This window comes from Notolabrus celidotus, chromosome 11 (assembly GCF_009762535.1).
Source record: "Notolabrus celidotus isolate fNotCel1 chromosome 11, fNotCel1.pri, whole genome shotgun sequence".
Taxonomy (NCBI): Eukaryota; Metazoa; Chordata; class Actinopteri; order Labriformes; family Labridae; genus Notolabrus; species Notolabrus celidotus.
This window is the reverse complement of record NC_048282.1, coordinates 33,827,043-33,854,275: the sequence shown is the minus strand read 5'-3', so window position 1 is coordinate 33,854,275 and position 27,233 is coordinate 33,827,043. Positions and strand designations below refer to the sequence as shown.

The window sequence follows — 27,233 nt, the reverse complement described above, 5'->3', positions numbered from 1 at the left end:
TGAGCTGTTTGCTTTGGTCAGAACTATGGCTGTGTGTAGCACAAAGAGCAGAGAATGTTTAACACAAATAAAATATCATTGAAAGTCCTTTTTTAAATAAAAAGATCCAAAACATTTTTTATTAGTAATCATTTATTCAAAAGATCCAACATTTGCTCTTAGAAATATAAATTTGCCTTCATACGCTCTGAACTTTTATTTTTGTGATTCCGCCCCGGGCATTGTTTCATACAAACTCATGATGATTCACAAATCAGGAAGATACAAAATCAATCTAAGTACTGATACACTGAGCAACAATCAAACAATGATTTCTGTAGAAAATGGAAAATTTGCCAAAATAAAAAATCAGTACAGCAGAGAGACAGAACTCATAGTTTTATCATTTAAGAGCCATTACAGCTATCAGCTGTCCTACTTCATCTTCATGTTATCTATTCTTTCTTTGGCTTTAATGTGGACTTCTTCGTCTTGAATAAACATCCAATGAGACATTTACAAGAACCCAAAATAAATGTGATGATCAGCAAACCACATGCTGCTAAGAATGCCATCACATCTAGACTGTGATAGGCGTACCATGGCATCTTGTATGACTCGGTGCGCAGGTGTGCTGCACCTTTGTGCCTCATGACGTACTCCGTCCAGAAAACTGCACTGTCTAATGGTTTAATGGGTGTGTCGTGATGGAGCTGTGACAGTTTGAGCATATTCGGTTTGTACGGCTTCTTGGGATCCAGCATATTCTTCAGAGCACTTGTCAGAGATTCAACATCCATTGCTGTCACTTCAACCATTTCAGCCACTCCCCGGGCCTTCAGACGCACCATGTTGTCAAACTGGTCTAAGATTAGAGGCATGCCCAGAATAGGGACTCCATGGTAGATGGCTTCGTATATTCCATTGGTGCCCCCATGCGTGATAAACACTTTGGTCTTAGGGTGACCAAGAAGGTCGTTTTGAGGAAGCCATTTCACCAGCCTGGTGTTGTTTCCCAATGTGGCGGGTCTTTGACCGATATGCCTCCACACGACCTTCTGAGGGAGGTTGGCAAAGGCTGAGGCAATGATCTCTGATATCTCTGGGCCGAGGTCACCCAACAGGGTTCCGAGAGTCATGATGACGACCCCATGTTCACCAGAACTCTGCACAAAATCCTCTAAATCAGATGAAAGAGGCTTTGAGGGATGACCCTGGAACCCTCCAATGTAGACAACATTGGGCATGGTGGGACGCGGAAACTCAAATGTAAAGTCGACCCTCATCAGCCAGATATCACCACCCTGAATGAGGGACAGGACGGTCACATCAGGGCCAAAGTATTTATCACACACAGCCTGGTTGGGTGGATTTGTGACAAAGTGGTACATGTAAACTAACAAGCTATGAGAGATCATATTGTTCACTCTTTGGAAAAAGTCCATCTCATCAGAATAATGGGAGAACAGCTCAGGAACATAGGATAGAGGAGTAGGAGCGATGGCAAAGTGTGCCTCACCAATGAAAAGCCAGCGCACATTGAAAACCATGGGAAGCTGGAGATAGTGTCCCAACAGAACTCCTCCTGGAAATACTGGGTCAGTCAGACAAAGATCATATCCAGTTTCCTTCAGCTCCTTGATCAGCGTCTTATTCTCAAAAATGCTGCGGACCAAATCGGCAACACTTTTATTGTTCTCCCCTAACAAAGTGAAAAGGTCCAAGTAAAATTCCACAAACGCCCTCAGGTCTCTCCTTCCCCAATGTAGTTTTATTGTCTTCTTTAAGTAGGAGCTCATGTAAGCTTGGCTCTCTATGTTTTGAGACTGTTCCTGTGGGATGGTGATGGAGGTGTAATGGGGTGAAAACTCGGACACATACCAGCTGGTTGAGGAACGTATCACTGTGATCTGGTGGCCCTGTGAATGAAGCGCCTCCACCAGGATGTTCATGTTCAGCCAGTGACTCCCATCTATTGGGAATACCAGTATCTTCCCACCATCGCTACTGAATGGCAGAGTGACTGAAAACAGCAGGACAAAAACCAGGACTGAACTGGACCCCATCTCTGCAAAAGAGAAGAGAACATGCAGCAAATTCCACTGATTATGTTCAATATTTAATGTTATTAATGAAGACTTGATAGTGCTGCTGCTTAAGAATGCATTGGGGGTTAGATTCTGGACACTTGGCTAAGTTTAGTGCAATATGCACCCTACATTAGGACTTTGTGAAAAAGGGACTTGAATTACCAAGAGTTTATTTATAGGACTTATTACCTGGAGTTTAGTAGTAGGACATGACACCTAGGGGTGTCCTGGTCCGCTTTTTTGGCCCCTGATCCCGTTCCGATACTTGCGTTTGAGCTTCTCACCCTGAACGTAATGTCACAGGAAAGATGTCCACTGAGAGAACATGGTTACCTGTTACCTTTGGAAAGAGCTAGGACTCCTTTCTTCTAATCTTTGTGCTGACTGAATTTAGCACTCTGATAATCTGTGCAGATTACTGGTTCAGTGCAAGAAATAACAGGAAGTCATGCATCATTATTCACTCATAACATAACGTGTAATGATATATTACTACATTTGAGGATGAGTAAACTGCCTATTGCTGGTAATCCTTATTGATTTAGTCTTTTTACACTTCAGATTATTAAATATGATGTGAAGTGGACTCTCCAACCTTTATAAAGCAGGAAGTTCTTTTTGGTTCTGATAAACACTTTATAATCATAATCTAGGATTTATGTATCTCTTAAAAACCTGACTTAATTGATGGACTTCCAACATCTCTTTTTAAATTCAGATCCATGTGTGAAGTTTCATTTGTTCTGCCTCGTCCAGTCCAGATCTTCTTATCTGCTTCATTTGTTCTTTGCACACTTTCTCAGTTCATCTCCTGGATTAGTTCTTCTCCAGGAATGTGAATATTCATTACCAGTTAACCTTCTATCACATAGCATTGATGCACAGTTTTTAGAGTGTCATTACATTTTGAATATTAAAATAAGCATGAATTTAAAGCTAGGGTTGGTAGTCTCGGAAAGCCAGCATGAATTTGAATGTAGCATTTCCTCATGACTCCGTCTAACCCCTCCCCTCCTCCCTCGGAGCTCCTCCAAAACGACCCCCTGCTCACATGCACGAGCGCCGCTGATTCTCGACCATATGATGGTGACTGATTCAAAACCGGTCCTCACCAAAACATTATCATAGTGAAAGTTAAAAACACAAACAAACATGGCTGCTGTTAGCACTTACAACTGTCATGCTAGAATTATCCAGTTGTACCGGTGACACGATATCAGGAGAAAAGACATATATAACACTGTAACAGCTCTACTGTTTGTTAAACGTGTTCAGTGTAGATGTTCTTAATTCCTACAGTGTTGACGGTCAGTGAAGGCATCAGGAGAGGTGTAGAGAGTGCGAGTGGGAGAGAGGAGAGACAAGAGGAGAAGTTCTTCATTCATTCAAACATTAATTGTTGTTTTGCTGGTTGGCGTGATCACGGCCGACAGTGACCAGTTATTAAAGCTCAACGTGTTCACGAATCGGCTCATCATCACTACAGCGTCCGGACGGACGCTACAATAAATATATATTTTCTGTAGGACTTACTGAACGTCATTAATTATTCTGCTTGTTGGTGAGAGATTTTTAGACTCTGATCCGGACTACAGTCCTGAGCAAAGCACCTCATCAGGTCAGAGCGGACAGGCCCGAGGACGAGCGAGAGGGGCAGTAAATAGAGTCAGGGGAAGCAGAGGCAGGAGACGGGGACTCGGAGGAGTGAACGCTGGGGAAATGTAAGCGCAGGAGGAGGGCAGAACGGCTGGACGGGATTTGATTGGTTTAAAATTTGGGGAGCCAAAAAACGGTGATTGGTTGGTGTTTTCCCAGGTTTACTCCGGCTGTAGATAGCAGCTTTTTTTCACTCTTTTTTAAGAACACATCATGTATTGATTGCCATCAGGACATAAAGATCATTTTAACCAGTATAACAAAAAGTGTATCTAAATCTGATTACCAACCCCAGCTTTAAAGGAATCGGTAAACATAACATTTGACATCTTTATGTCAAGAATCAAACCATGATTTATTTTCTCTCAAACTTTCATCTGCTTAATAAATAACCCCCACCTCGTTTCCTGTGATATAGGAAATAACCACACCGCTTAGATAAACCCAACATACAGGAAACAGCAAAACTAAAGCCTTATTGTCAGTGTGGACCAAGTGTGAGATAAAATGTTGAGTGAGAAATTGAAAATCATCATGCGTTTGTGGTTTTTAATAATCTTTTGACCCGACAGAGACTGATTTTTAACAGCATTAGTTTGTTACAGTAAACATACAAAGTCTTTCATAATCAAACCAAGGGGACAGTATGTTCTGCAGGCCCGTTTACTTACTGTGATGAAATGCCTCTGAACAATCCTGAAGTAGAAACACAACTGTCCAAAAAAAGGTCAAAACGATGCAGTGTCACAGTTTATTAAAGCAGCTCCTCACCTCAGACTCAGACCTCTTGTTCTGACCAAAAAGAACCCAGTGTCAGAGATGATCATATGAGTTTTACTGCAAGTGCTGTAAATGTATAACTACAGGATCCTGACTGAACTGTTCTTTCCTGGTGTCTGCAAATAAATGCAAGTTATAATTTATTAACCTTCCTAAAACAAAAATGTCTTTGCAAGCCTATAAGAAGAAGGACAAAGTTAACATGATGGTGCTTTTCATTTACAGGTGCTGTGAATGGCTCCACATCGCCCCCTGGAGAGGGTTTGACCTACTGCATGAAAATAGGTAAGCATATGTATCATGTTAAGACTTGCACAAAAGTCTCCCATCATCGAAGTAGAATTTCAATAGGAAGTCTACTATTTTGATTTGAATGTCTGATTTTGCCAATGTTTGGGCGATTTACAGGGTTTGTATTAAGGATGGGCAATGATTTTCGAATGCTCAAATATTGGTTTACTTATTAAAAATCAAAGAGTTAATGTGAATATTTTCTTATATTAAAAGTACAATTTAATCATTTTCACCGGTGCCTGGTTGTAATATAGTATTCCCACCACATGGTGGCTGTAGAGCGTCTTAAAGCTGTTTGCTAACCGCAATAAGTAACAGAAGAAGAAGAATGCTAACTGCATTAAATAGCAAAAGAAGAAGAAAACATTAGCGACAGTCACTGGGAATATGTGTATAGTCGTGTGAGGTTCAGAAACAGAGATAATTGCAGAGACTGGGAATGCATGCTGCTGCGTCACAGAAACAACAACATAAAGGTCGAGACAGCAGCCCCTCGTCCCCCTCGATTACGAATCATCGCCGAATAGATGCCAGTGATTATCAAATAGTATTTTGGCTTGAAATGCCCATCCCTAGTTCATATTTAAACAAACTTGTCCCAGAGGTTTCATCCAATACACTCAAAATACCAATACTGCATTGAAGATGAAAAGTTATCCAAAGTTTGAGTTAATCAGTCCCTCCAGCATTTCGCAGGATTTTTTTGTGATTGCCCTAAAAGCCTGATTTTGCGACAGCTTTTTGAAAAAATTGCGGTGAAAGTTGCAAATTTTTTTTTGCTTTTTTTTCCCCCAATAACATCTCAGGGTTAAGTAAATACGCTAAATTACAGTTGTTTTTAGAAAACATTCTTGATATGTCCACTGTGACTGTGTTTTAATTCTCTTGATTCACAGTAAAATGCCATGAAAGGACTGTATTGCACATTTACGACGGTCCCTGAATGCACCTCGCAGTGACAGAGGCACAGACAGTCAGCTCATGGCACTCTGAAATGCATCTGCATATTTGATGACTAGGAGTTGATCAAAACTTACTAAGCGTGTCTGATGTATCACCAAACTGGAATAACTCAAGCTGTAGACACCAAGCTTTTTACAGTAATGGTGGCAACAACGTCAAACCTCAAATGTTAAACAGACGTCCCCTGGTTGTGTCTTTGTCACTAACGCACACCGGGGGTAAAAATCATCAATGAAGATGAGACAGATGCATGGAGGAGGGAGAGCTGGTTCATAAAGCACACCTGCTGCAGGTAGAGACCAAGCTAACACTGCGCCCCTCAGATAATAACTCTAGTATCTATAAATAACAGCGTTGTCATCGTCACTTGTCCTGCCTGCCGTCCTGCTGTCCTCGTTTTGAAAAGTGCCGATCAAGTGAGGACTTACGTTTATGTTCCAAGGAAATGAAATTGATGATGTCACCGATGACGTACAGGGGCTGAGATTAAGGTATTGGGTCAAATTTGCGTGAAAGTTGCTGTGATTGTATAAAATTGCAAGGCCGCGAAAAAATCGTGCTTATTGGTTGAATTTGCGTTGATAGTTGCGATCGCGAAATCACAACTTCCTGGAGGGACTGGTTAATGTCAAAGGGCATGGTTGTAAGAGGAAGGTCAAAGTTGGAGGTTGTTTTTTTTGTGCAATTTGCCCATAAACTGAAAATCCTTAAAAGCTTTCATATACATGTTGGATCCTCTCCTTAATGTACATGCATAATACATGCAAGTATTTCCCCATTTCAGCTACTGTCTCATTACCTAATATCTGTGTGAGCCGTGATCAAAACAAATTTGTCCCAAAAATTGAAATGATATGTGGAGACATTGTGATACTTTAAAGGGTAACTATTCTGAGACCTTTGGGAAGGAGGGGTCCATGTTGTTCCTGAAAGTACAGAGAACATCTCAGAAAAACACGGGAGGGTTGAAGGCTGCCTGTTTTTTGTCACTTATTCACTCAATCCAGTCTTTCTAGCATCCCATTTAGTTCAGTGTTTGTTGGTGTGAAGCTCTTTACAAAAAAAGTTAGAGATTATTTACTTTTTTTTTTGCAGTGGGTGTGTTGTTTGCTCTTCAGCATTTAACCAAAAGATCCAATGTGGTGCTAAGTGCATGAAACGTCATGTGGTGTGATACTTGTGTTTTATTAAGTCATTTAAGTATGACAGGTTTTGTCCTATTTTAAAGACTTTACTCCTGCACCACAACCCACATTAGATTTTAACAATGTGGGTTGGACATAGACTTTTACATTACATGGAAGATCAGAAAGAGAGTATCGTGACAACCCCATCCCTTATGATGAATCAAAAACCTCAACCCCATCACAAAAGATCTGCCTGAATAGAGAAAATGCAAGAAACATTTTTTTTTATTAGTAATCATTTATTAAGAGATCCAACATTTGCTCTTAAAAATATCAAATTGTCTTCACACGCTGTCACCTTTTATTTTTGTGATTCAGCCCCAGGCATTGTTTCATACAAACTCATGATAATTCACAGATTTAAAAAAAGGAAGATACAAAGTTATCACTGAACATTTAGTGAAATGACACAAAATCCAGAAATGATTTCTGCAGAAAATGGGAAATTTGCCAAATTAAAAAATCAGTGCAGCAGAGAGAAAGGAGCTCATAGCTTTGTCATTTAATAGCTATTACACATCTTTTTCATGAACAGATTTCCACCTTCACAGCTTTTTGCCTCTCATCAATGTGTGTTAATTTTCAGCGTTGTCTATATAATCTCACTTCTCTCAGCTATCCTACTTCATCCTCATGTTATCTATTCTTTCTTTGGCTTTAATGTGGACTTCTTTGTCTTGAATAAACATCCAATGAGACATTTACAAGAACCCAAAATAAATGTGATGATTAGCAAACCACATGCTGCTAAGAATGCCATCACATCTAGACTGTGATAGGCATACCATGGCATCTTGTATGACTCGGTGCGCAGGTGTGCTGCGCCTTTGTGCCTCATGACGTACTCCGTCCAGAAAACGGCACTGTCTAATGGTTTAATTGGTGTGTCGTGATGGAGCTGTGACAGTCTGAGCATATTCGGTTTGTACGGCTTCTTGGGATCCAGCATATTCTTCAGAGCACTTGTCAGAGATTCAACATCCATTGCTGTTACTTCAACCATTTCAGCCACTCCCCGGGCCTTCAGACGCACCATGTTGTCAAACTGGTCAAAGATTAGAGGCATGCCCAGGATAGGGACTCCATGGTACATGGCTTCGTATATTCCATTGGTGCCCCCATGCGTGATAAACACTTTGGTCTTAGGGTGACCAAGAAGGTCGTTTTGAGGAAGCCATTTCACCAGCCTGGTGTTGTTTCCCAATGTGGCGGGTCTTTGACCGATATGCCTCCACACGACCTTCTGAGGGAGGTTGGCAAAGGCTGAGGCAATGATCTCCGATATCTCTGGGCCGAGGTCACCCAACAGGGTTCCGAGAGTCATGATGACGACCCCATGTTCACCAGAACTCTGCACAAACTCCTCTAAATCAGATGAAAGAGGCTTTGAGGGATGACCCTGGAACCCTCCAATGTAGACAACATTGGGCATGGTGGGACGTGGAAACTCAAATGTAAAGTCGACCCTCATCAGCCAGATATCACCACCCTGAATGAGGGACAGGACGGTCACATCTGGGCCAAAGTATTTATCACACACAACCTGGAATGGTGGATTTGTGACAAAGTGGTACATGTAAACTAAAACGCTATGTAAGAATACATTGTTCACTCTTTGGAAAAAGTCCATCTCATCAGAATAATGGGAGAACAGCTCAGGAACATAGGATAGAGGAGTAGGAGCGATGGCAAAGTGTGCCTCACCAATGAAAAGCCAGCGCACATTGAAAACCATGGGAAGCTGGAGATAGTGTCCCAACAGAACTCCTCCCGGAAACACTGGGTCAGTCAGACAAAGATCATATCCAGTTTCCTTCAGCTCCTTGATCAGCGTCTTATTCTCAAAAATGCAGCCAGCCAGATCGGCAACACTTTTCTGGTTCTCCCCTAACAAAGTGAAAAGGTCCAAGTAAAATTCCACAAACGCCCTCAGGGTTCCCCTTCTCCGACGAATATCTAATGTCCTCTGCAAGTAGGAGCTCATGTGGCTTTGGCTCTCTATGTTTTGAGACTGTTCCTGGGGGATGGTGATGGAGGTGTAATGGGGTGAAAACTCAGACACATACCAGCTGGTTGAGGAACGTATCACTGTGATCTGGTGGCCCTGTGAATGAAGCGCCTCCACCAGGATTTTCATGTTCAGCCAGTGACTCCCATCTATTGGGAAAACCAGTATCTTCCCACCATCGCTACTGAATGGCAGAGTGACTGAAAACAGCAGGACAAAGACCAGGACTGAACTGGACCCCATCTCTGCAAAAAAGAACAGAACTTCATGAGCAAATCTCTGTTAATATGAAATATGGAGTTACTATTCTATAGTATATTTCAGACTGGAGTCTCTGATGACAACATTTTAAAAAGTTGGATGTCATTTACAAACAGATCCATGTATTACCTTAAAGCTTGATCTGAACAGGCAACTGGACTTGGTAGAAATTCTTGAAGACGTTTCCTCCGAAAGGCTTCTTCAGTTCTGAGCAGACTGGGGAAGAGCTAGAACATATAAGCCTCGAACAGTGGTGGGTGTGTTCAGGTAGTAACTATGGGTCCTTACTTTGGCCGTCAGACACCATTTGTCTCCAGCGTACAATGCTGTCTTAAATTCTCTCTCAAAACAAGTAAGGCCACACTCACACCAGAGATCATGGTACCCTAACGACCCACAGCTAACCCAATCACCGGAACGACTGTCAGGAACTAGGATAACGACCCTACTCAGGACCCTTTTTGCGACCACCTGAACACACCCACCATTGTTATATTTTCTCGCTCTTCCCCAGTCTGCTCAGAACTGAAGAAGCCTTTTTCGGAGAGATGTGAAATGTCTTCAAGAATTTCTACCAGGTCCAGTCTCCTTTGCGGATTAAGCTTTGAATGATCATGACCTGGATGACTGAGAACCTTCATAGACATGTAATACTTCCCAACTGCTCTGGATTAGAAAACTTGTATAACAGCTTGTTGTTAAATTCTCCTTCTGTCATTCACAGCATGTTGAGGCATTGATCATGCTTTATATCAGGGTGTGCACTGAAATACAGGACAGATCACAACAGAGGCAGAGCATTGAAAAACAGACAGATCAGAGTAATAGCTGTAGTGTTGTAGTACTCAAGACCGGTCTAGGTCTCGAGATCCTTTTTTTAAGGTCTCTGTCTCGTCTCGGACTGGAAAGCATTTTTACGCGCGACTTGGCAAACTCAGTATTTTATATCAAGACAGACTAGTCGAGACCACCGCTGATGCACTCTGTGTCCCTGTCATTACTGTGATAAGAGAGACCCCCTTTTAAGTTTAAAGCATGTTTCGATGTGAATCAGCTGTTAAAGGTGTTGCGGACAGCAGAGACACTCAGCTGGGGGCTGCGGCTGCGCTTCAGGTCTGCACATGCGCTTTTTTAAAGAGGATCAATACGCAACTGCTGCCAACAACAACACGGGCACGAAGAGTGACAGCTTTAAACAGGACATTTTAACCTTTGGATACGAAGGCAGACAGGTGGGAAATTCAGGTATGCTATGTTTGCAGAGCAGGAACATCAGATCCATCTGGGCTTTTCTGCAGCTGGACTGAATTTGACCCGGTTGCGCTCCCGGCTGACACCTGACTGAATACACATGTTTATTTTTCTCAATAAGAACGAGTAGACAGAAAACTGGACACTGCGAGTCTGAAGTACTTTTCTGTTAGTAGTCTCAGCCTTCACTTTATAAGACTATGTCCGCGTAGAATATTTTAATGAGCCTGATCGTTGATATTCTGCGTGTCAAACATGTACCCGTATTCAATCCCGTCAGTTATTTGCATTTTGTTGCTGTAGAAAATATAATTTAGGGGGAAGACAACGTATTTGGCCTTTTTTTTGACGTAAGAATAATAATGGTTTTTTTTTATCAATTAATCATTAATTGATCGTTAACATTTCCAAAAATCGATCACGGAAAATACTTAAAATGTACATCCCTAGTAGGTAGCGCTAGCTCTTTTTAGTTTAGGCATGGTGTCTCTATCAGGATACATTGAAGGATGAGGAGACGGTACTTTTACTTAGCTGCCGTAAGGCCAGCAGTAATTAAGTGTTTTAATTTGTTTACTCTCATAATGATTTTTCATTGATCTATATGGTCTTGGTCTTGACTCGGTCTTGCCCTGCCTTGGTCTTGGTCTTGACTCGGTCTCCACCCCTAAATGTCTTGGTCTTGTCTTGGTCTCGGTGTACTCTAGTCTCGGACATGTCTTGGTCTCGGTTAATGTGGTCTTGACTACAACACTGAATATCTGCTCATTTTCTCACATTAACAAGAAACACTAAGACAAACTGGACTAACACCTTCTCCTACTCAGTCCTCCTCAATGCTGGATCATCCCGTATCAGTTCCATATGTACACTAGGGCTGTCAAAATTGCTCCAAAATGACGTTCGAATATTCGCTCTAAAAAAAAACCCATAGGTTCGAACCATTCGAATATCTATATTTGTGCATTATGTCAATAACAGGTGGACAAACTAATACAAGGAGACATAACTACTTGTATATGTATTTTTATTTAAGATATAGCATGCCTAAAACACACCTACACATTACAAAACAAGTAAATGACCTAATGGTCTATACTAGGGCTGAACGATAAATCGAATTCAAACCGACATCGCAATGTAATAGAATGCAATCATCAAATCTCAAAGGCTGCGATTAAAAAAAAAAAAAAAAAAAAGTTTTGTGAACAGAGACGCAGCCTTACGTGACATGCATGCAGTAGGTGGCCGTAATGCGCCTTTCAGCTGATTTGCCGACGGCAAAAAAACTCAGAAGAACGAGACACGTGTGAGCGGGGGATGAAGAAAACAACTTCAGCCACGCTAAGTTTTGATTTGTTGTTTTGTTAAAAATTGCCTCAGCAGAAGAACCGATCATATTGGGACGTACAAAGTAATCAACACGCTGAATATCAACATGTGGAGCAGGCTTATAAATAATCTCCGCAGACGCAGAATCAGTGAAGACCCAGACAACATGTGGATTTACTGCAACAGGACAACTGAACAGAATCATATTTAAGACTCACAGTGTCCAGTTTTCTGTCTACTGGTTCTTATTGAGAAAAATAAGCATGTTTATGTGGTCAGGTGTCAGTCAGGAGCGCAACCGGGTCAGAATCAGTCCGGCAGCGGAGGAAAAAAGAGACCTGTCACTCAGCCGCAGCCCCCAGCTGAGCGTCTCCGCTGTGAGCAACACCTTCAGTCGGCTGGTTCACATCCAAACATGCTTTAAACTGAAAACACTTGTTTGGCAGAATTTTGTTAATTAGTTGTGGTGAACGCTTACAAGACTGCAAGTCAAGGGATTCAGTAAGTTTACAACTGTAATTGAAGTAGATAAATAAACCGTCTTTCATATTAATTCATGCTTCATTTGCCTTTATCTTAACAGAAGTCTAGCCTATGAGAAAGAACAGTTTGTGTATAATAAATCTGATATTGTTTATTATAATACAGATTGATTTATTACTTGTGTTTGTTGAAAAATACATGAAGAGGACCTTGAAAAAATAATCGCAATCGCAATATTAAGGAAAATAATCGCAATTAGATTATTTTCCAAAATCGCTCAGCCCTAGTCTATACCGTAACACGTTTAGGGCTGTAGACCTCTCGCTCGCTCGCCCCCCTTCCTGTGCGCAATGCGCTGAGTGAGTGCTGAACAAGACATGTGCGAGCAATTAAAGGTCCTGACTCTTGTCCCTGATATAGGCAGGCTTCATTCAGTGATTGAAGCAAAAATTATTAACATTAATTGAAGTTAAAAACGAAATAGTAGTCCACTTACATTCTTGGCGCTAGTATAAAAAAAAGAGGAAATCTGCATTTTATCCCAGTGTCACTGATTGTCGGGCTCTTTTAGTCCACTGTCAGTGTAGGGTCTTATTTGCCAAAAACACGAGGCAGTCCACGTGTCAAGAGGCCTGATCTCGTTTTATTCACTGTATTCCCAACAGAGGAAAAAACGCGTTCAGAGCGCACTGAGGATCCGGGGACGGAAGGATTTCTCTCTGCCGTCTGCTTCACGATGTGCATGTGCAACTCCTGTGTTTTTTTTCACAGTCGAATATTAATTTTCACAATCAAATCTCCGTTTTTTTTAAATATTCCAATATATATTCGAATTTAGAATATTCATTGACAGCCCTAATGTACACACTGTACCTTTAACTCAGCACAAGCCATAGTACAAGACTACCACCATATTTAGGGACAAGTTACAGTAGCTGCTTCCCGCTGTGTTATACACAACTTTCAAGTTCTCTGCAGCCTAGATAAAAGCAGGAAGTTGGTTTTGGCTCTATATACTCTGTGTAGCTTGTCAGAGCGTGTACCCTGAAAAACACTTCTCTGCTGCAGGAGCAGTTCATTGAATGAGCAGGTCGTGCCTTGGGATAAACACTTCATAAATGTGAACTTGGCTTCATGTGTCTGTTTGAAACGTGTTGACAAAAAAAGTGGTGTGTTTGTGTATGGAAGTGTGTGCGACTGTGCGTATGCGCTTGTTTGATCTTGTTCACATGTGTGGTATTTAATGCTTACCCAATGCCTCACGTCATTCTAATGCAACCTACTTCTCCACCTTTAACAACATCTCTTCAGTGTTTGATGTTTTTGTGTTCTGCCCTCAGACTTCACACTTATCTGCTACATTTGCTCTTTGTACACAGTCTTAGTTCATCTCCTGTTTTTTTTTTCTTCCTGGAACTGTTAATACTCATCACCAATTAACTATGTCAAAGTTCTAACTCCACAAAAGGTCATTCATCAGTTATATTCGTAGCATAAAGGCTTGATGCAAAGATTTCAGCATCATTAAATATGATTTAGTAGAAAATGAAAGCAAGCAGATGAAACAAATCTGTGTCATTATCTCTAAAAGTTTCATCGCCACATTGTTTTCTGTGATTTAGAGCACAGCCACACAACCTAAATAAATCTAGCACACAGGACACAGCAAAACCACAGCCACGCGCAGTGCTTCTGCTGTCTACCGTGCAGACTAAGCACGAGATAAAATATCTGCTGAAGTCTGGAAATCATGCATGTGTTGTTTTAAATAATCTTTTGATGTGACACAGATTTTTAGCTGCAGGTGACATACAAAGTCTTTCATAATCAAACATCTTTCATAATCTGCAGGCCTGTTTACTTACTGTGATGAAATGCCTCTCACCAAACCTAAAGAAGAAACCACACTGTCCAAAAAGAAGACAAAAATGCAAGCAGTGTCACAGTTTTTTGGTAGAGCAAAGTAGAATTGGCATGCACGTCCAAATCCTCAACGCTTGGACGCTTGGAACAGAGTCGAAAGAGAAGATAAAGTCTGCACGCCAGAAACTGCTCCAATGTGAACCTAAATATCAGCTCTCTTCTGCTGACTTTATCCTCTCTATATACAGTTTTTAGGTAAAGCAGTTCCTCACCTCCGACTCTGTGATCTCAGACCAAAAAGAATCCAGTGACAGAGGCTATCAAGCACCAGTTTAAATGCAGGTGAATGTGTAACTCTACATGATCCTGACTGAACTACTCCATTCTGCTGCCTGCAAATTCATGCAAGGTCAGCCCTCCTCTGAACCCTCCTCCTACACTTTTCCCTGTTGCACTTTGTTTTGCATCTCCGCCCAAACACCATCTGGATATCCTTTACTAAACTCCCTGAACCAAAATTTCACAGAGATGTTAACCCAGTGCACACGTTCAGACACGTCTTATGACACACAAAACAATGTAGTGTTGTGATCCCTGCTGTACTAATGCATATCAAACAAGCAATGCTTTTTATGCAATATTTAAAAGGGGGAGAAACATAAAGATATCTCTCTTGTCACATCTGAACCTTTAATTCCCAGTACTTTAGTTTGCATGATTTCACTCCAGCCAATGTTTAACATCCGCTGTTAATATTTCCCCAATGAGTGGAATAACAGAATTTGTCCTGAAGGCTATCTTCAATCTTGGAGTGCTTCAGATTGAAACTTCCAAGACGCAAAAGCAAACTCAAACAGGAGAACTTTCTGGACCTGTATGATAGATGTAATGGTAAAATCGGTTCCTTTGTGGTCAACTGCCCGAGACGCCCCATCTCCTGTCCCCTCATCAAGACACCAGGTCCCATTGTGTTTTAAATTGTGACGTCCAGACCCTGAAACCTCCTTGATGAATACACAATCCCATCCTGGTGCAGATACATACAACAGACAAAGGGTGTGAAACACACATTAGGTGGCGGTCCTCAGGTATAAATGTTCAAGCTTTCCCCATGTTCGAGGTCTTTCTTCATTCCAACCGCTCGGGTGTTGACTGACCTTTTCCTTGCAAAGAAAATAAAACCTTGTCGGCCGGCAGAAGTCTCTATTTCATTATTCACCAGTAACGGGAAGTAACGGCAAAAACTTCCACAACATAGACTAGAATAGAATGCCTTTATTGTCATTGCACACAGAACAACATTAAAAAGTGTTTCAGAATAAAACACTCTGTGTTATCACCAGATCGTATTTCACTTTACTACAACAACAAACCGTCATGATGAGCGGAGCCAGTCCTGGAGTCAACAGGTCAGAGGTTTTCAGAGGACCAGAAAGACAACATGGATGAGGAGAGGAGGAGGAGGAGGAGAATCGGGTGGGTGTTGACAGACGAGAGAGCACAGAGCCAGACCGCAGACATGTTTCAGTTATTATTTGAATTACTTATTTCTTTTAAAGAAAGAAAAAACAGTGTGCAGCTCAACTCTCTTACCTCTTGTGCAACTATTACCTAGGCAAGTACAAGTATCAGATCGGGACTCGGTATCAGCAAATATTCAATATCAAAAAATCGGATCTGGATCAGGGTTCAAAAAAGCTGATTGGGACATCCCTTTGAAACACTGATAAAGACACTCTAGCAAAAACAAAAAAACAATGAGTATCAATGAATAACAATCAGGTTAATGCACCTATAACACCAGAAATAGATTTCTGCGTGTGAGAGTGGAAAACACACTGCTTTTTAAGAGTCTACCAGAGGATAGAAGAGTAAACAGTTCATGTCCTGGATGAGTGTTGTCCTTTGTTGTGTAAAAACAATGATCTGTGGTATTCTGTGGTATTCTGTAGTATTCTGTGGTATTCTGTGGTTTTCTGTGGTTTTCTGTGGTATTCTGTGGTATTCTGTAGTATTCTGTGGTATTCTGTAGTATTCTGTGGTATTCTGTGGTATTCTGTGGTATTCTGTGGTATTCTGTGGTATTCTGCGCTCTCTATGGTTAACCAAATGTTATGAAGATGTGTGTGTAGATGTTGTTAAAGTTGTGCAAAAGAACACAGCTATATATTGATGCATGATCCATTTATACTGAAGTCATTTGTAAAGATGATTCATTTACAGCCTAAGTGGTGAGTTGCTAACTTTCTTTACTGATTAAGTTTGTGCATCAAATAACTGTAAAAGGAAGGAGTTTGACATTTGTTATCTCTCCTGTGGTCGGTGTGTGAGAGGTTTTATAACATCAGCAGTGAAGTTTAAGTTAACCAAGGCAAGGCACTTGTAACAGGGTGTTTAAGTAATTATTTCCATTATAGTCATTATGGCTCAGTGAAGCCTGAAAGATTACCCAAAGTGATGTTCCTTGACTTGTGTGTGTAGCTCAAAGACTGCAAGTTTGAAAAGGAAAACAATGAAGGGGGCGGATGAGGGGTGGGGGATGAGGAAGTGAACTTAAAAGACCTCTACCTCCCTGCTGGAGGAAGCCACTTACACAGAATCTCCCTCTGAACTATCATCTGTTGAGTTGCATTGTGGGTAATTTAGTTGTTTGGATACTTTTCCTCCTTTTTGAAGTTTGTTTATTAGAACTTTTTTAACATAATTTGACAGTTGTGTTGAACACTTGTAATTAACAGGGACATATAATAAAAACAATAAGACAATCAAATCCTTAAATAATAATAATAGGAAAAAAAGGAAATAATAAATACATAAAAAAAAACACAAACATACAAACAAAAACACCAACAAAAATAATTATTTGTTTTTAACAATTAATTAAATCGTTCATTTGGCATTCTCGACTCTCAAAAAGTGACTAGTGAGTTGACATTTCAGCTCTTATTGTCAGCTACTCATCTATAGCACTGCAGCCCACCCTCATTGTCCGCCTGTCATACAGCTGAAGTCTTATGACTTTTTCTTTTCCTCTAGTTTGTCTGTTTCTGTTCTCATACACCACCCTATCATTGTTGTCCTTTACAATGCCATCAGTCTCAGCTTATGTTGTGAGAACCAACCTTCTCCAGCACTTCCTTTGAACACTGAAAAGTGGGAAAACAACTTTTGTGTCACAAAACAATAGCATGATAACACAAAGCATGTGTGTATTGTGTTTTAAAACTGGAAGAGCTGGGAGAGAAAATACTAAACGCAAAAGTGTGTTAGTGTTGCACAATGTGGAGATAGAGGAGTGTTTCACTGCTGGAACAACTCTCGTGGTCAGTGGTGAGAATCAGAAGTAGGCTGTAGAACAAAAAGAGGATAAAAATGTAGTAAACATATTTTAGTAAGCATGCTGCCTGGTTTGAGTTCACTTTGTTTGAGTTCTTTTCATATTGTATTGTATCCTGTAAGTATGAAATGATGAAGTACATTACCAGTCAAAAGTTTGGACACGCCTTCTCCTTCAATGTTCTTTATTTATTTTAATTATTTTCAACATTGTAGATTAATACCAAAGACTATTAAACTATGTTATAATATCATTTTGCCCACAGACTGTATAAAATATAAACGTAGTATCCGTGGCGTCACCCATCTGTTTCTGAAGCGCTGTTTTTAAGCCAATCGGCGGCGGCGGCCATATTGCTGCTGTCGAGCGATCGTGACGTAAAGAGGCGGGCTTTGAGCCTCCTAGCCAACAGCTACAGTGTTCCCGCCTGTCAATCAAGTCAGCTGTGCTTCTCATTGGAAGACTCTTAATCTCAATATCTTCGAAACTACCATGTTAGAAAAAAATTCACCTCCCCTACAGTGTGTGCCGATTGAGATATGAGCTATCCAGACTACACTCGTCTTTTGTACCCGGCTGTAAACATGTTTATTTCTGCTGTAAAGATCGGCTTTTTAGAATTGGTGTGTATGTGGTTTCCGGTACTTCTGGAGCCAGCCTCAAGCGGATCCTCTATGAACTGCAGTTTTTAGCACTTCAGCATTGGTCTCATATTTTTAGGCCGGAGGTTGCTGCTTGGTTTTGCCATAATCTGGATTACAACAGTAGTCAAATAGGGTTATCCTTTGTGTACTAACCAAGGGAGAAGTTCCCTCGGCTGGTGGTGAGGCTTTCAGCAGTGTGACTGCCCCCTAGTGGCTGGCTGCAGTATAGGTAAAAAAATCTGTCTCCCCCATTCATTTGAATGGGGGAGCAGTCAAACTTAAAAAAATAAATACACGTCGTACGAATGTTTCTCACATCCGTATGCTGTGGTGATATGTAGTTAGTATTTGAGTGTTTTGTGTCCAAGGCCTCTTTTTTTTTTAAAGTTTCTTTTCGTTAGTTATTAGAGTTTAAAAAACGGGGTTTTACTTCCTGTTTCCTTTGATTCACAGCCGCCGTAGAGTGAATCTTCAAATGACACACAGCGTCTTGTGACGTCACGCTGTAGGGCGGAGCTCGTTACAGTGGCTTCACAGGCTCTGGCTGCACAATGGCTGCGCCCAGGAGAGGGATTTTTTGCTTCAGAACCGTACAACGGGAAGAGGCGGAGCAACGCTGTCCATTTTTATTTACAGTCTATGGTACTAACCCTACCTCTGAACAGCACAACTGATGGTCTCCAACACATTAAGAAGGCAAGTCATTCTACAAATGAACTCTTGACAAGGCTCACCTGTTCATTCAAAACCATTCCATGTGTTATTTCATAGTTTAGATGTCTTCAGTATTAATCTACAATGTTGAAAATAATTCAAATAAATAAAAATCATTGAATGAGAAGGTGTGTCCAAACTTTTGACTGGTCAAGTGACGTCTTTTGTGAACTTCTGTAGCTGCCTGAACGCACCGTGGTGATTAGTCTGTTCTGTAAAAGAGAATACTGACGCCTGAATTAAGGACATGTCTTCTGAAGTCCCTACAGAGGATTAAATATAGCAGGGTATCACTTCAAAGCCACCCCTGAACCTCCAGGTTTTGGTCCCAGTGTTTGACCTCAATACCTCCCTAATAGTTCGTTAAAACAGACGTGCACAGTGTGTAGTTGTGCTCTATAAGCACACATTTCAGTCTCCCAGTGCATCAACAATCACTTTCTTAGCGACCTTTGCACTTGTTTTGACGCGCCCTCTGAGTGCTGCTTCTCCCATGCAGTGTGTGTGTGTGTGTGTCTGTGTGTGTAAGTTGTGAACTCTGGCCCTGGCAAACATTAAAGGACAAACCCAGTCTGCTGCTATCATATGTCCATGTGTCGAGGAGCTAGCGGACTCAGAGTGGGGGGGTCGGGGTGGGTTAGAATACTTCAGCAGAGGGATTTAGTTTCTTTAAAAAGAGCATCAGTTCTGGAGACGCACCGACAACGTAATCCAGTGTCTCGTCACGTCGACGGTCGACGGACGTTTGACTGGCTGGCTGCTTCATTGAAGTGTAGCACAGCATGGAGCTTCCACCGCTTGGACACATGAGGCTTCGCAGGTGTGACAGCGCAGGTGAGCTCACTGATTAACCGTCTCTGCAGGGAGCATGCCAAAATAAATACAGTACATTGTGTAAATATTGCAGCAAGGTTTCGACCAACATGTGACACATACAGGGCACAGGCATGTTCAGACTGAGTGCAGCACAGGCGAGAGTATAAATAGACTCCATGTGTCGTCCTGTAATGCATTGCTTTATGCAGCTTCCTCGTTGTGCAGAAGTTGCAGCTCTTTATTAAAGCAACAGGAAATAGACAAGGAGTTCAAATAGCTGTGTTTTTGTTTACAGGAAATATACTTTGCAGGACACACTTGAATACAGATTGGTAACTATAAGGAGTAGAAGAGTCCACCATGTTTCATAACTCAATCCAAGGAACACTAAAGCCTGCATGTATCGGCGAGAACTGGAGAGAGAGAAGTCATCACTGGGTGTTTGTTGTGATTTGCTTTTTCATCATTTTATATCCCTTTGAAAATCCCTGTAACTTCTTTGTGTTTGAACACGAGAGAGAGGAGATAGCAGGAAATGCATCAGTAGAAGAAGCACACCCCCTCTTTAGGAGAGTGTGCTGATCCCCTGCCACAGTAAATGCCTGCTGGAATAGCATGTACCCACTCTTAATGATTGAGCTTCGACCAAAACAGGAAACTCCGGCCATTAGTGGCTATTGCTGCCCGAGAGCTTTCAGACTTTGAACATTGGCTAAAACTGGAGAGATAATGTGTCTCGGTTTGAATTAAATGGGATGAGTGACATTAAGGTTTCAGCACACAGAGCGATTACAACACTGTTTTCTTTTCAGATGAGGCAACATTAGTCCTGATAAAGCATTGATTGTTCCTTTACTATCTAAGTCATAGTCTGAAACAACGAAACAGGTGGTTATCTATATGTGTGCTGATATGAAAAGTGTTGACTCATGAGCTGTTTGACTCAGGCCAGGAGGGTATGCATCCAGCCTGTTCAATACAACTCAGCCAAGGTGTCTTCTTTAGACCCCCTGATTGTAGGATGAGTGTAACTGAGAGCCCTCCAAAGAAGGGCTGCACTGAAGATCATAAATTCAATCACATTGCGTGTCTGCAATAAGCACGTTGCAAGAGTCTAGATTTATTGCTCTAAATTGGAAGAATTATTCAATGTAAACAAGCAATGCCTTCTCACTCAGCTTGTGCACAGTATGTCTTAACTCTTGGAACAAGGCCAGGGTTTATAGTTTAGTTTTAGTTTATTCACACACATCATCACAAATATACATCTATATATGTTCAGTAAACAGTTTCACAATGGTTGGATGTGTGGAAAGGGGTGACCCAAAGGAAGCTATTTAAAGCTTTTAATAGGGGGCCCAATTTTCCATAAATAAAGTGGCAACTGACCAGATACAACAACAACATACACACAACACACAACAGACAATCCCAATGATGGAGTGCATTGATATGATCAGTAAATTAATCATACATAGCCAGAAGTTGCATTTTTAGCTTTTTATTGTCGATGGAGATGGAATGTGACATTTTTAACCCATCGTCAAGCTCATTCCATATCTGCGGTCCACATTGTAACCTTCGTTTTTTCCCAGTAATTAGGTTTTTGTTCCTGGTGATGTATGTGTGCATAGGTAGGAAGATGCCAGTTTTAGAGGAAAACAAAACATCTTTGTGGATTTATTTTGCATTCAGGAGACTCGTTTCAAACACAGATATTGTTTAGAACAGGGGTTCCCAAACTTCTCAGCCCGTGACCCCCAAAACATAGATGCCAAAGACTTGTGACCCCCACTGTCCCTCAAAGTGATTTAATGTGGCTTCATTTAGCCTACCTATATGAGCATGTGTCTGTGTTTCCTGTGCCGTTATGAAATAACCTGCTGCTTCTGATGCTTTTGGTAATTAACTGTTCACTAACCCTAAACTGAAGAGTCATCTGGCAACAAAGAAAGACAGAAAACTCATTACATTTTCTATTTTCAAGGTTTTATTTCAAGTTTAGCTAATTTGGCTTCTGTATTTGTGGATATTTTTTACTATAATCGGTAAAATGTACTTTTTACCCCAGGGGGTCCCGACCCACACTTTGGGAACCCCTGGTGTAGATAAGATAAGGAACAACAGATAAACATAGGAACTGTGAGTTATAACTAACATGCACTCTGTCAAAGGGTACTTTAAATGATCAGCAAAAATTCATCCACTTTAGATTTAACAGTTAAAATGTTCTCTGCAGTTTAGAGAGGAGGTTATTTCATAGAAGCAGACTCTGCATCACCCTTCTTTTATTAGTTCTACCTCTCAAACTGAAGATGCTTTTTAAATGGCCTCTATCAATGATTCTAGCTCAAAGGGTACACTGCCCTCTAGTGGTAAGAAAGGAGAATCCAAGCTCTGCTGTAACAGAGCAGCTCTGTTCATCTGGATTCATGACAGGTTTCCACCTTGGTTGCAGTCGTCTTGTTTGACTCTCTTGCTCTCTCTGTGGCTGACAGCAGCTCTGTCACGCAGCAGATGTGCGGTCTGGTGGCCCGGGAGTCTCCTCTGCTGTCTGACATCAGCTCAGAGATCTTGGCAGCCGCACTCAGGCCGTTTAAACCCTGAAACAGACGGAGAGGCAGACGAGCAGAGAGGCCTCAGGTCCCCCCCCCCCCCTCCCCTCTCCTGCCTACAAAGTAGTGCTCCTTAGCAACAGTCAGCTGACCCGCAGGAGGTAATGTTCAGTGAAGCACACATGCACACAGATCACAGAGCAGTGTGGGTTTCAGTCCTCCACCTGCAGCTCAGGCCTCATGGCTCTCACCTTTAACACGCCTTCAGAGCACAAGAGACTCACGCAGACTCCTCTGCTGAAGATCTGGGTGCCTTGGATAGGATGCAACTTGAACCGCAGGAGAGGATGTAAGTGCAGAGAATACTTGAGTAGGATTCATTCATTCCTGATGGTGTTTACTCCACTTTTACTTCCTAGTGTTTCCTGTCCTATACTGTTAAAGGAGAGCAGTGAACTATACTTGTATGTCATTAGACGAATTGTTTAACAACATTTGCTCTGCTTTTTTGAAGTTTTATAAATCCAACCACATTCATATTTTATTTGAATTAAAATGATTAAATTATTTTGCAAATGTTGTGATGGTAGCTGCTTAAACTACAGAAACAGAGAGCTTACATTCACCTAAAAAACATGAGTTAGCCATTTTTTCTTGACTGTATTATTTGCAATCAGCTAATACAACATTCATATTAATTTATCATAATAATACAAATATTTTAAATGATTTGTCCTCATTGAAAAATAAAATATCTTACAGCTGTGCAATGAAAACAAATGATTGTTTGTTTTTAACTTAGTTTTTATTTTGGTTTATGCAACTTAAACAGTCATTTATACATCTTTACTGTATCTGTTGATATATGGTTTCACAAAATATAATAGAACAATAAACAAAACAAAAGACATACATTTAAATTAATTCATTAACAAATAAGAGTAAATAATAAATATTTATATATAAATAATAGAAAAAGGAGGAAGAGAAAAATACAAATACAAATAAAAGAAGTGAATAAAGAAATTAAACTAAAAAGGGTAACACAATCAACGCCCGGCTCCACCTGCCAACAAACACATCACAAAGGATTGTTTTTGATGAACCCATTTATTATTTATTTAACCTTTATTTAACCAGGTAAGTCAATTGAGAACTAATTCTCATTTTCATTAAAAACCTGGGCGAAAAGGCAACACAGGTGGCATGACAATAAATAAAAACAAAGAGAGGACATACAGACAAACCTAGAAACCTAAGTTTGACATTTAAACCTCAAAGCATTAAAGACGGCTACAGCTGAATAAAACATATGAACAATACAAAAGCAGAATCCTTCAGAACATAAAGATAAAGACATAAAACATAACGTGGCCTACATGTCAGACCGCTGAAACCTCCTGCTGCTGCGTCAGGCCCGGGCTCAGTCCTGTCAGGGGGGGGTGATGCACTGCAGGTAGTCTGGCATCTGTCTGCGAGACAGAGGAGTCAGTCACGGGATGAAAGCCGGACTAGACTCGAGTTGGCTCTGTGTTCAGTGTCTGACGTGGTCCTTTGAGCATTTTGCTGACGCAGCATACTCCATTCATAATCGAACCGCCTGGAGGCTGACCCTCTCTGCCTGTCCCTGTTTAGACCACACTGTCACAGAGGCCATCCGGGTAACTTCTGCGGGGGCACAGCTTACTGGCAAGCAACACTGCAGTCTGCCTTATAAAGTAGTGGCGTTTTGTTGACCTCAGAGATAGACAGACAGACGGGCTTGCAGTGACAGGGTCATGACGGGGTAAGAAACAGAAGCTTTAAATTTGGATTAAAAATCTCACTGTTATGTAGTCGTTCACACAAGAAGTGATGTCTTCCTTTAGTAGGTTCTCTTTATAAAATATGAGAATTAAGAGCAGTGGAAAGTCTTGAAGCAAAGCCTCAGATGTGCTCTGTTGATGAGACTGGCAGCATTGTTGTGTTTAGCTGATCTCATTTGTAACCATCTGCAGGTAGGAGAATGACATTTTGACACACCTGGGGAGTTTCCTCCTGAGAGTGTCTGCCATATGGTGCAGGACTCTGGTTGTTTCAGCCAAATACAATCAGAAGTTACCTCTTCAGAAGCATTTTGACTGTTTCATAATCGTGCTTTCTGTCTTCATGGATTTGTTTATTTGATTTTGTTTGTACTTGTTGTCTCAAGATGTTCAGCCAAAGACAGACTGATAAGATCTGTGCACTAGTTTGCAGACATTCGAGCAGCACCTTGCAGCTCTCATTCACTCCTAATGCAGATTACCTTGGCAGCGGCACACACAACACATGCTGTGCACCTGCAGCAGCACAAAGCCTCAAAGACTCTGAATCCTGAATCGTTTATCAGCTCCTCTGTTCACACATTGTTCTTTTTTTTTTTGTGTGTCTCTATTTCAGCCTCAGTGCCTCAGTTCTGTAACTCTCCCACGATGATAGTGATGGTCGGGTTGCCAGCCAGAGGGAAGACATACATCTCCAAGAAGCTCACACGCTACCTGAACTGGATCGGGGTGCCTACAAAAAGTCAGTTCTCAGAGTGAACCCTTGAATCCTGATCATATCAATGCATGAAGGAGACAAAGAGCTGAATGTTTAAATGTTGTAATACACTACCAGTCAAAGGTTTGGACACACCTTCTCATTTAATGCTTTTTATTTATTCCAATTATTTTCAACATTGTAGATTAATACTGAAGACATCAAAGCTATGAAATAATCTGGTTTTGCCATAATCTGGATTACAACAGTAGTCAAATAGGGCTATCCATTGTGTACTAACCCTACCTCTGAACAACACAACTGATGGTCTCAAACACATTAAGAAGGCAAGTCACTCTACAAATGAACTCTTGACAAAGCTGAAACCAGTCCAGGAGACCACTTCATGAAGCAGACTGAGAGAATACCAAGAGTGTGCAAAGCTGTCATGAAGGAAAAAGGGGGCTACTTTACAGAATCTAAAATATAAAACATATTCTGCTTTCTTTAACTCTTTATTCTTCATTAAATAATTCCATATATGTTCTTTCATGGTGTTGATGTCTTTGGTATTAATCTACAGTGTTTCAAATAATTAAAATAAATACAAACCCTTGAATAAGAAGGTGTGTCCAAACTTTTGACTGGTAGTGTATATAATTTATGAACCTGTCTTTCACTTTAATCTAAAACCAGTGTTCAACGTGGGCCAGTACCGCCGGGAGGCCGTGAAGATCTACAAGAACTTTGAGTTCTTTAACCCTGATAACGTGGAGGCCATGAGGATTCGCAAGTAAGGAGGAGAAACTGTTTTCACTGACAGTTACAGTACTACTCATCTAATGCTAGGAGACATCATTTTACCCCCTATGAACCAGGACGCAGTCTGAGATCCTCTGGCAGCGCTCTGCTTGCTGTTCCACGGTCTAGACTAAAGGTGACAGGGCCTTTGTTGTCAGAAACACCCGACTGTGGAACAGCCTGCCAGAGGAAATCAGACTTGCAGAGACAGTCCCTGGTTTTATTTCACTACTCAAGACACACCTTTAAAGTAAAGCTTTTATTTTGTGAATTTATTTAAATTTTTACCTCTCTGCTTTTATTCTCTGTTTGCTTTTATTTTGTTTGTATTGTTTTTGTGAAGCACTTTGTTACTTGTATTGAAGAGTGCTAGACAAATAAAGGTATTATTATTATTATTATTATTGTTTATAGAGTTTCATAGGACCTGTTTTGTTTCATGCAGCATGCCTTCACTTGCACAATATTTAGAAGTTGTTAATCTTCTCAGAGTTAAAAGTGTGACTCTTCTTTCAGGGCCTGTGCAGCCGCTGCCCTCAAAGACGTCGCTGCTTACTTCACAAAGGAAAAAGGACAAGTAGCTGTGAGTAAGAGGACAACTGGAAGTGTCCCTGTTATCCCAATAAAACACACTGATGCATCATGATTTATGTGGGATTTATATCTTCCTTTATTAGTCAGGTCTCACTGAGCTCTATCTCGAATTTGAGAGAGCTCAGTGATTTGCCATGAAGTTTTAATATTGTGTTGTTGGCAGAGACGTAGAATTTTAAACTGACCTTGAGTAGATGAGGTTATAAACAAGAAATTTGTCTCCTGCAGTCACATCTATGAAATCAAACACAGCATGACATTGTATTACAGTGTGTAAGGGCGTAACAGGTTGTGTAAAGGTGCTTTATTCATCAGTATCATAAGGATGTGTTGATAATGCCTGTGTCCTGTCTCATGCAGGTATTTGATGCCACCAACACCACCAGAGAGAGGAGGGCGATCATCATCAGCTTAGCGAAGGAGAAAGGCTACAAAGTGAGAACACACTGTGTGCTGAAACTGGTCATTTGACTGAAATCTTTCCACTTGAATTGAAGCATGGGAACACAGCTGGCCTGGTCATGTTCAAGGAAAACACCAACCTTGCTTATAAACTCATGAAACCTTGCTTAGATCCAAACATATGGAAAAAGTAAACACGTCATAGATGTGATTTAAAAACATGTGCAGGACTTTGTGTCTGTTAGTCCATGACCACTAGCTTCTTGGTAGACCTACCGTCAACAACAAGTGAAAAAACTAGCTATGCTGAATTTTGGCCAAATCAGTAAGTCCTGCGAGTATAGGAGGCGGTTTCTGAAACAGCCAAAGGGAAGAGAAATGACCACACCTGACCCTAATCATCTCTCACTCCTCCTCCCTGCTCTGCCAGGAGAGTGAGTTGACCCCACTCGCTGCTGTCTCAGAGAAAGTTTCAGGCTTGAGATTTTAACAAGTGTGACTCTAGATGTTGTTTCCTCTGGAGAAAGCCAGGCTCCAAGCTTCTCTGTGATAGGAAAATGAAGTGATGTTTCACAGTCATCACGTACTCTGACTGTTGAATGTTTTCTCATATGCAGGTGTTCTTTGTCGAATCGATCTGTGATGACCCAGACATCATTGCAGAGAACATTAAGGTGAGAGGCATCTCCACGTCACATCTCTTAGGCTTGTTTTTAATGAT

The 27,233-nt window shown here is 41.1% G+C and overlaps 3 protein-coding genes across 6 annotated transcripts in view; 1 reads left to right on the top strand and 2 right to left on the bottom strand.

Annotated features, from left to right (window-relative positions):
- The window catches only part of pfkfb1 (6-phosphofructo-2-kinase/fructose-2,6-biphosphatase 1), a 42,125-nt gene that overhangs the window by 7,824 nt on the left and 7,068 nt on the right, over window positions 1-27,233 (top strand). The window contains exons 2-8 of one of the 3 annotated variants that reach the window (XM_034694991.1): window positions 4,731-4,790; window positions 14,396-14,489; window positions 24,635-24,760; window positions 25,412-25,508; window positions 26,033-26,099; window positions 26,471-26,545; window positions 27,130-27,186. In XM_034694991.1, the coding sequence (XP_034550882.1) occupies window positions 24,667-24,760; window positions 25,412-25,508; window positions 26,033-26,099; window positions 26,471-26,545; window positions 27,130-27,186 (390 nt within the window). In that variant the 5' untranslated portion in view covers window positions 4,731-4,790; window positions 14,396-14,489; window positions 24,635-24,666. Of the gene's footprint in view, window positions 1-4,730; window positions 4,791-14,395; window positions 14,490-22,438; window positions 22,563-24,634; window positions 24,761-25,411; window positions 25,509-26,032; window positions 26,100-26,470; window positions 26,546-27,129; window positions 27,187-27,233 lie in introns of those variants that run through there. The other 2 variants (XM_034694990.1, XM_034694989.1) reach the window with 2 other exon arrangements.
- LOC117821003 (UDP-glucuronosyltransferase 2B13-like) lies at window positions 157-14,499 on the bottom strand. Its single transcript, XM_034694985.1, has 2 exons — window positions 14,420-14,499; window positions 157-2,047 (listed from the first exon to the last, which is right to left on the bottom strand). Exon 2 carries the CDS (start codon window positions 2,043-2,045, stop codon window positions 435-437), a length of 1,611 nt encoding a protein of 536 aa, XP_034550876.1. The 5' UTR covers window positions 2,046-2,047; window positions 14,420-14,499; the 3' UTR covers window positions 157-434.
- Window positions 7,174-14,523, bottom strand: LOC117821001 (UDP-glucuronosyltransferase 2C1-like). 2 transcript variants are annotated; one of them, XM_034694984.1, is made up of 2 exons: window positions 9,348-9,395; window positions 7,174-9,202 (listed from the first exon to the last, which is right to left on the bottom strand). In XM_034694984.1, exon 2 carries the CDS (start codon window positions 9,198-9,200, stop codon window positions 7,590-7,592), a length of 1,611 nt encoding a protein of 536 aa, XP_034550875.1. In that variant the 5' UTR covers window positions 9,201-9,202; window positions 9,348-9,395; the 3' UTR covers window positions 7,174-7,589. The 2 variants fall into 2 exon arrangements, with proteins under 2 accessions (XP_034550875.1, XP_034550874.1); XM_034694983.1 differs by lacking the exon at window positions 9,348-9,395 and adding an exon at window positions 14,420-14,523 and having other exon boundaries at window positions 7,195-9,202.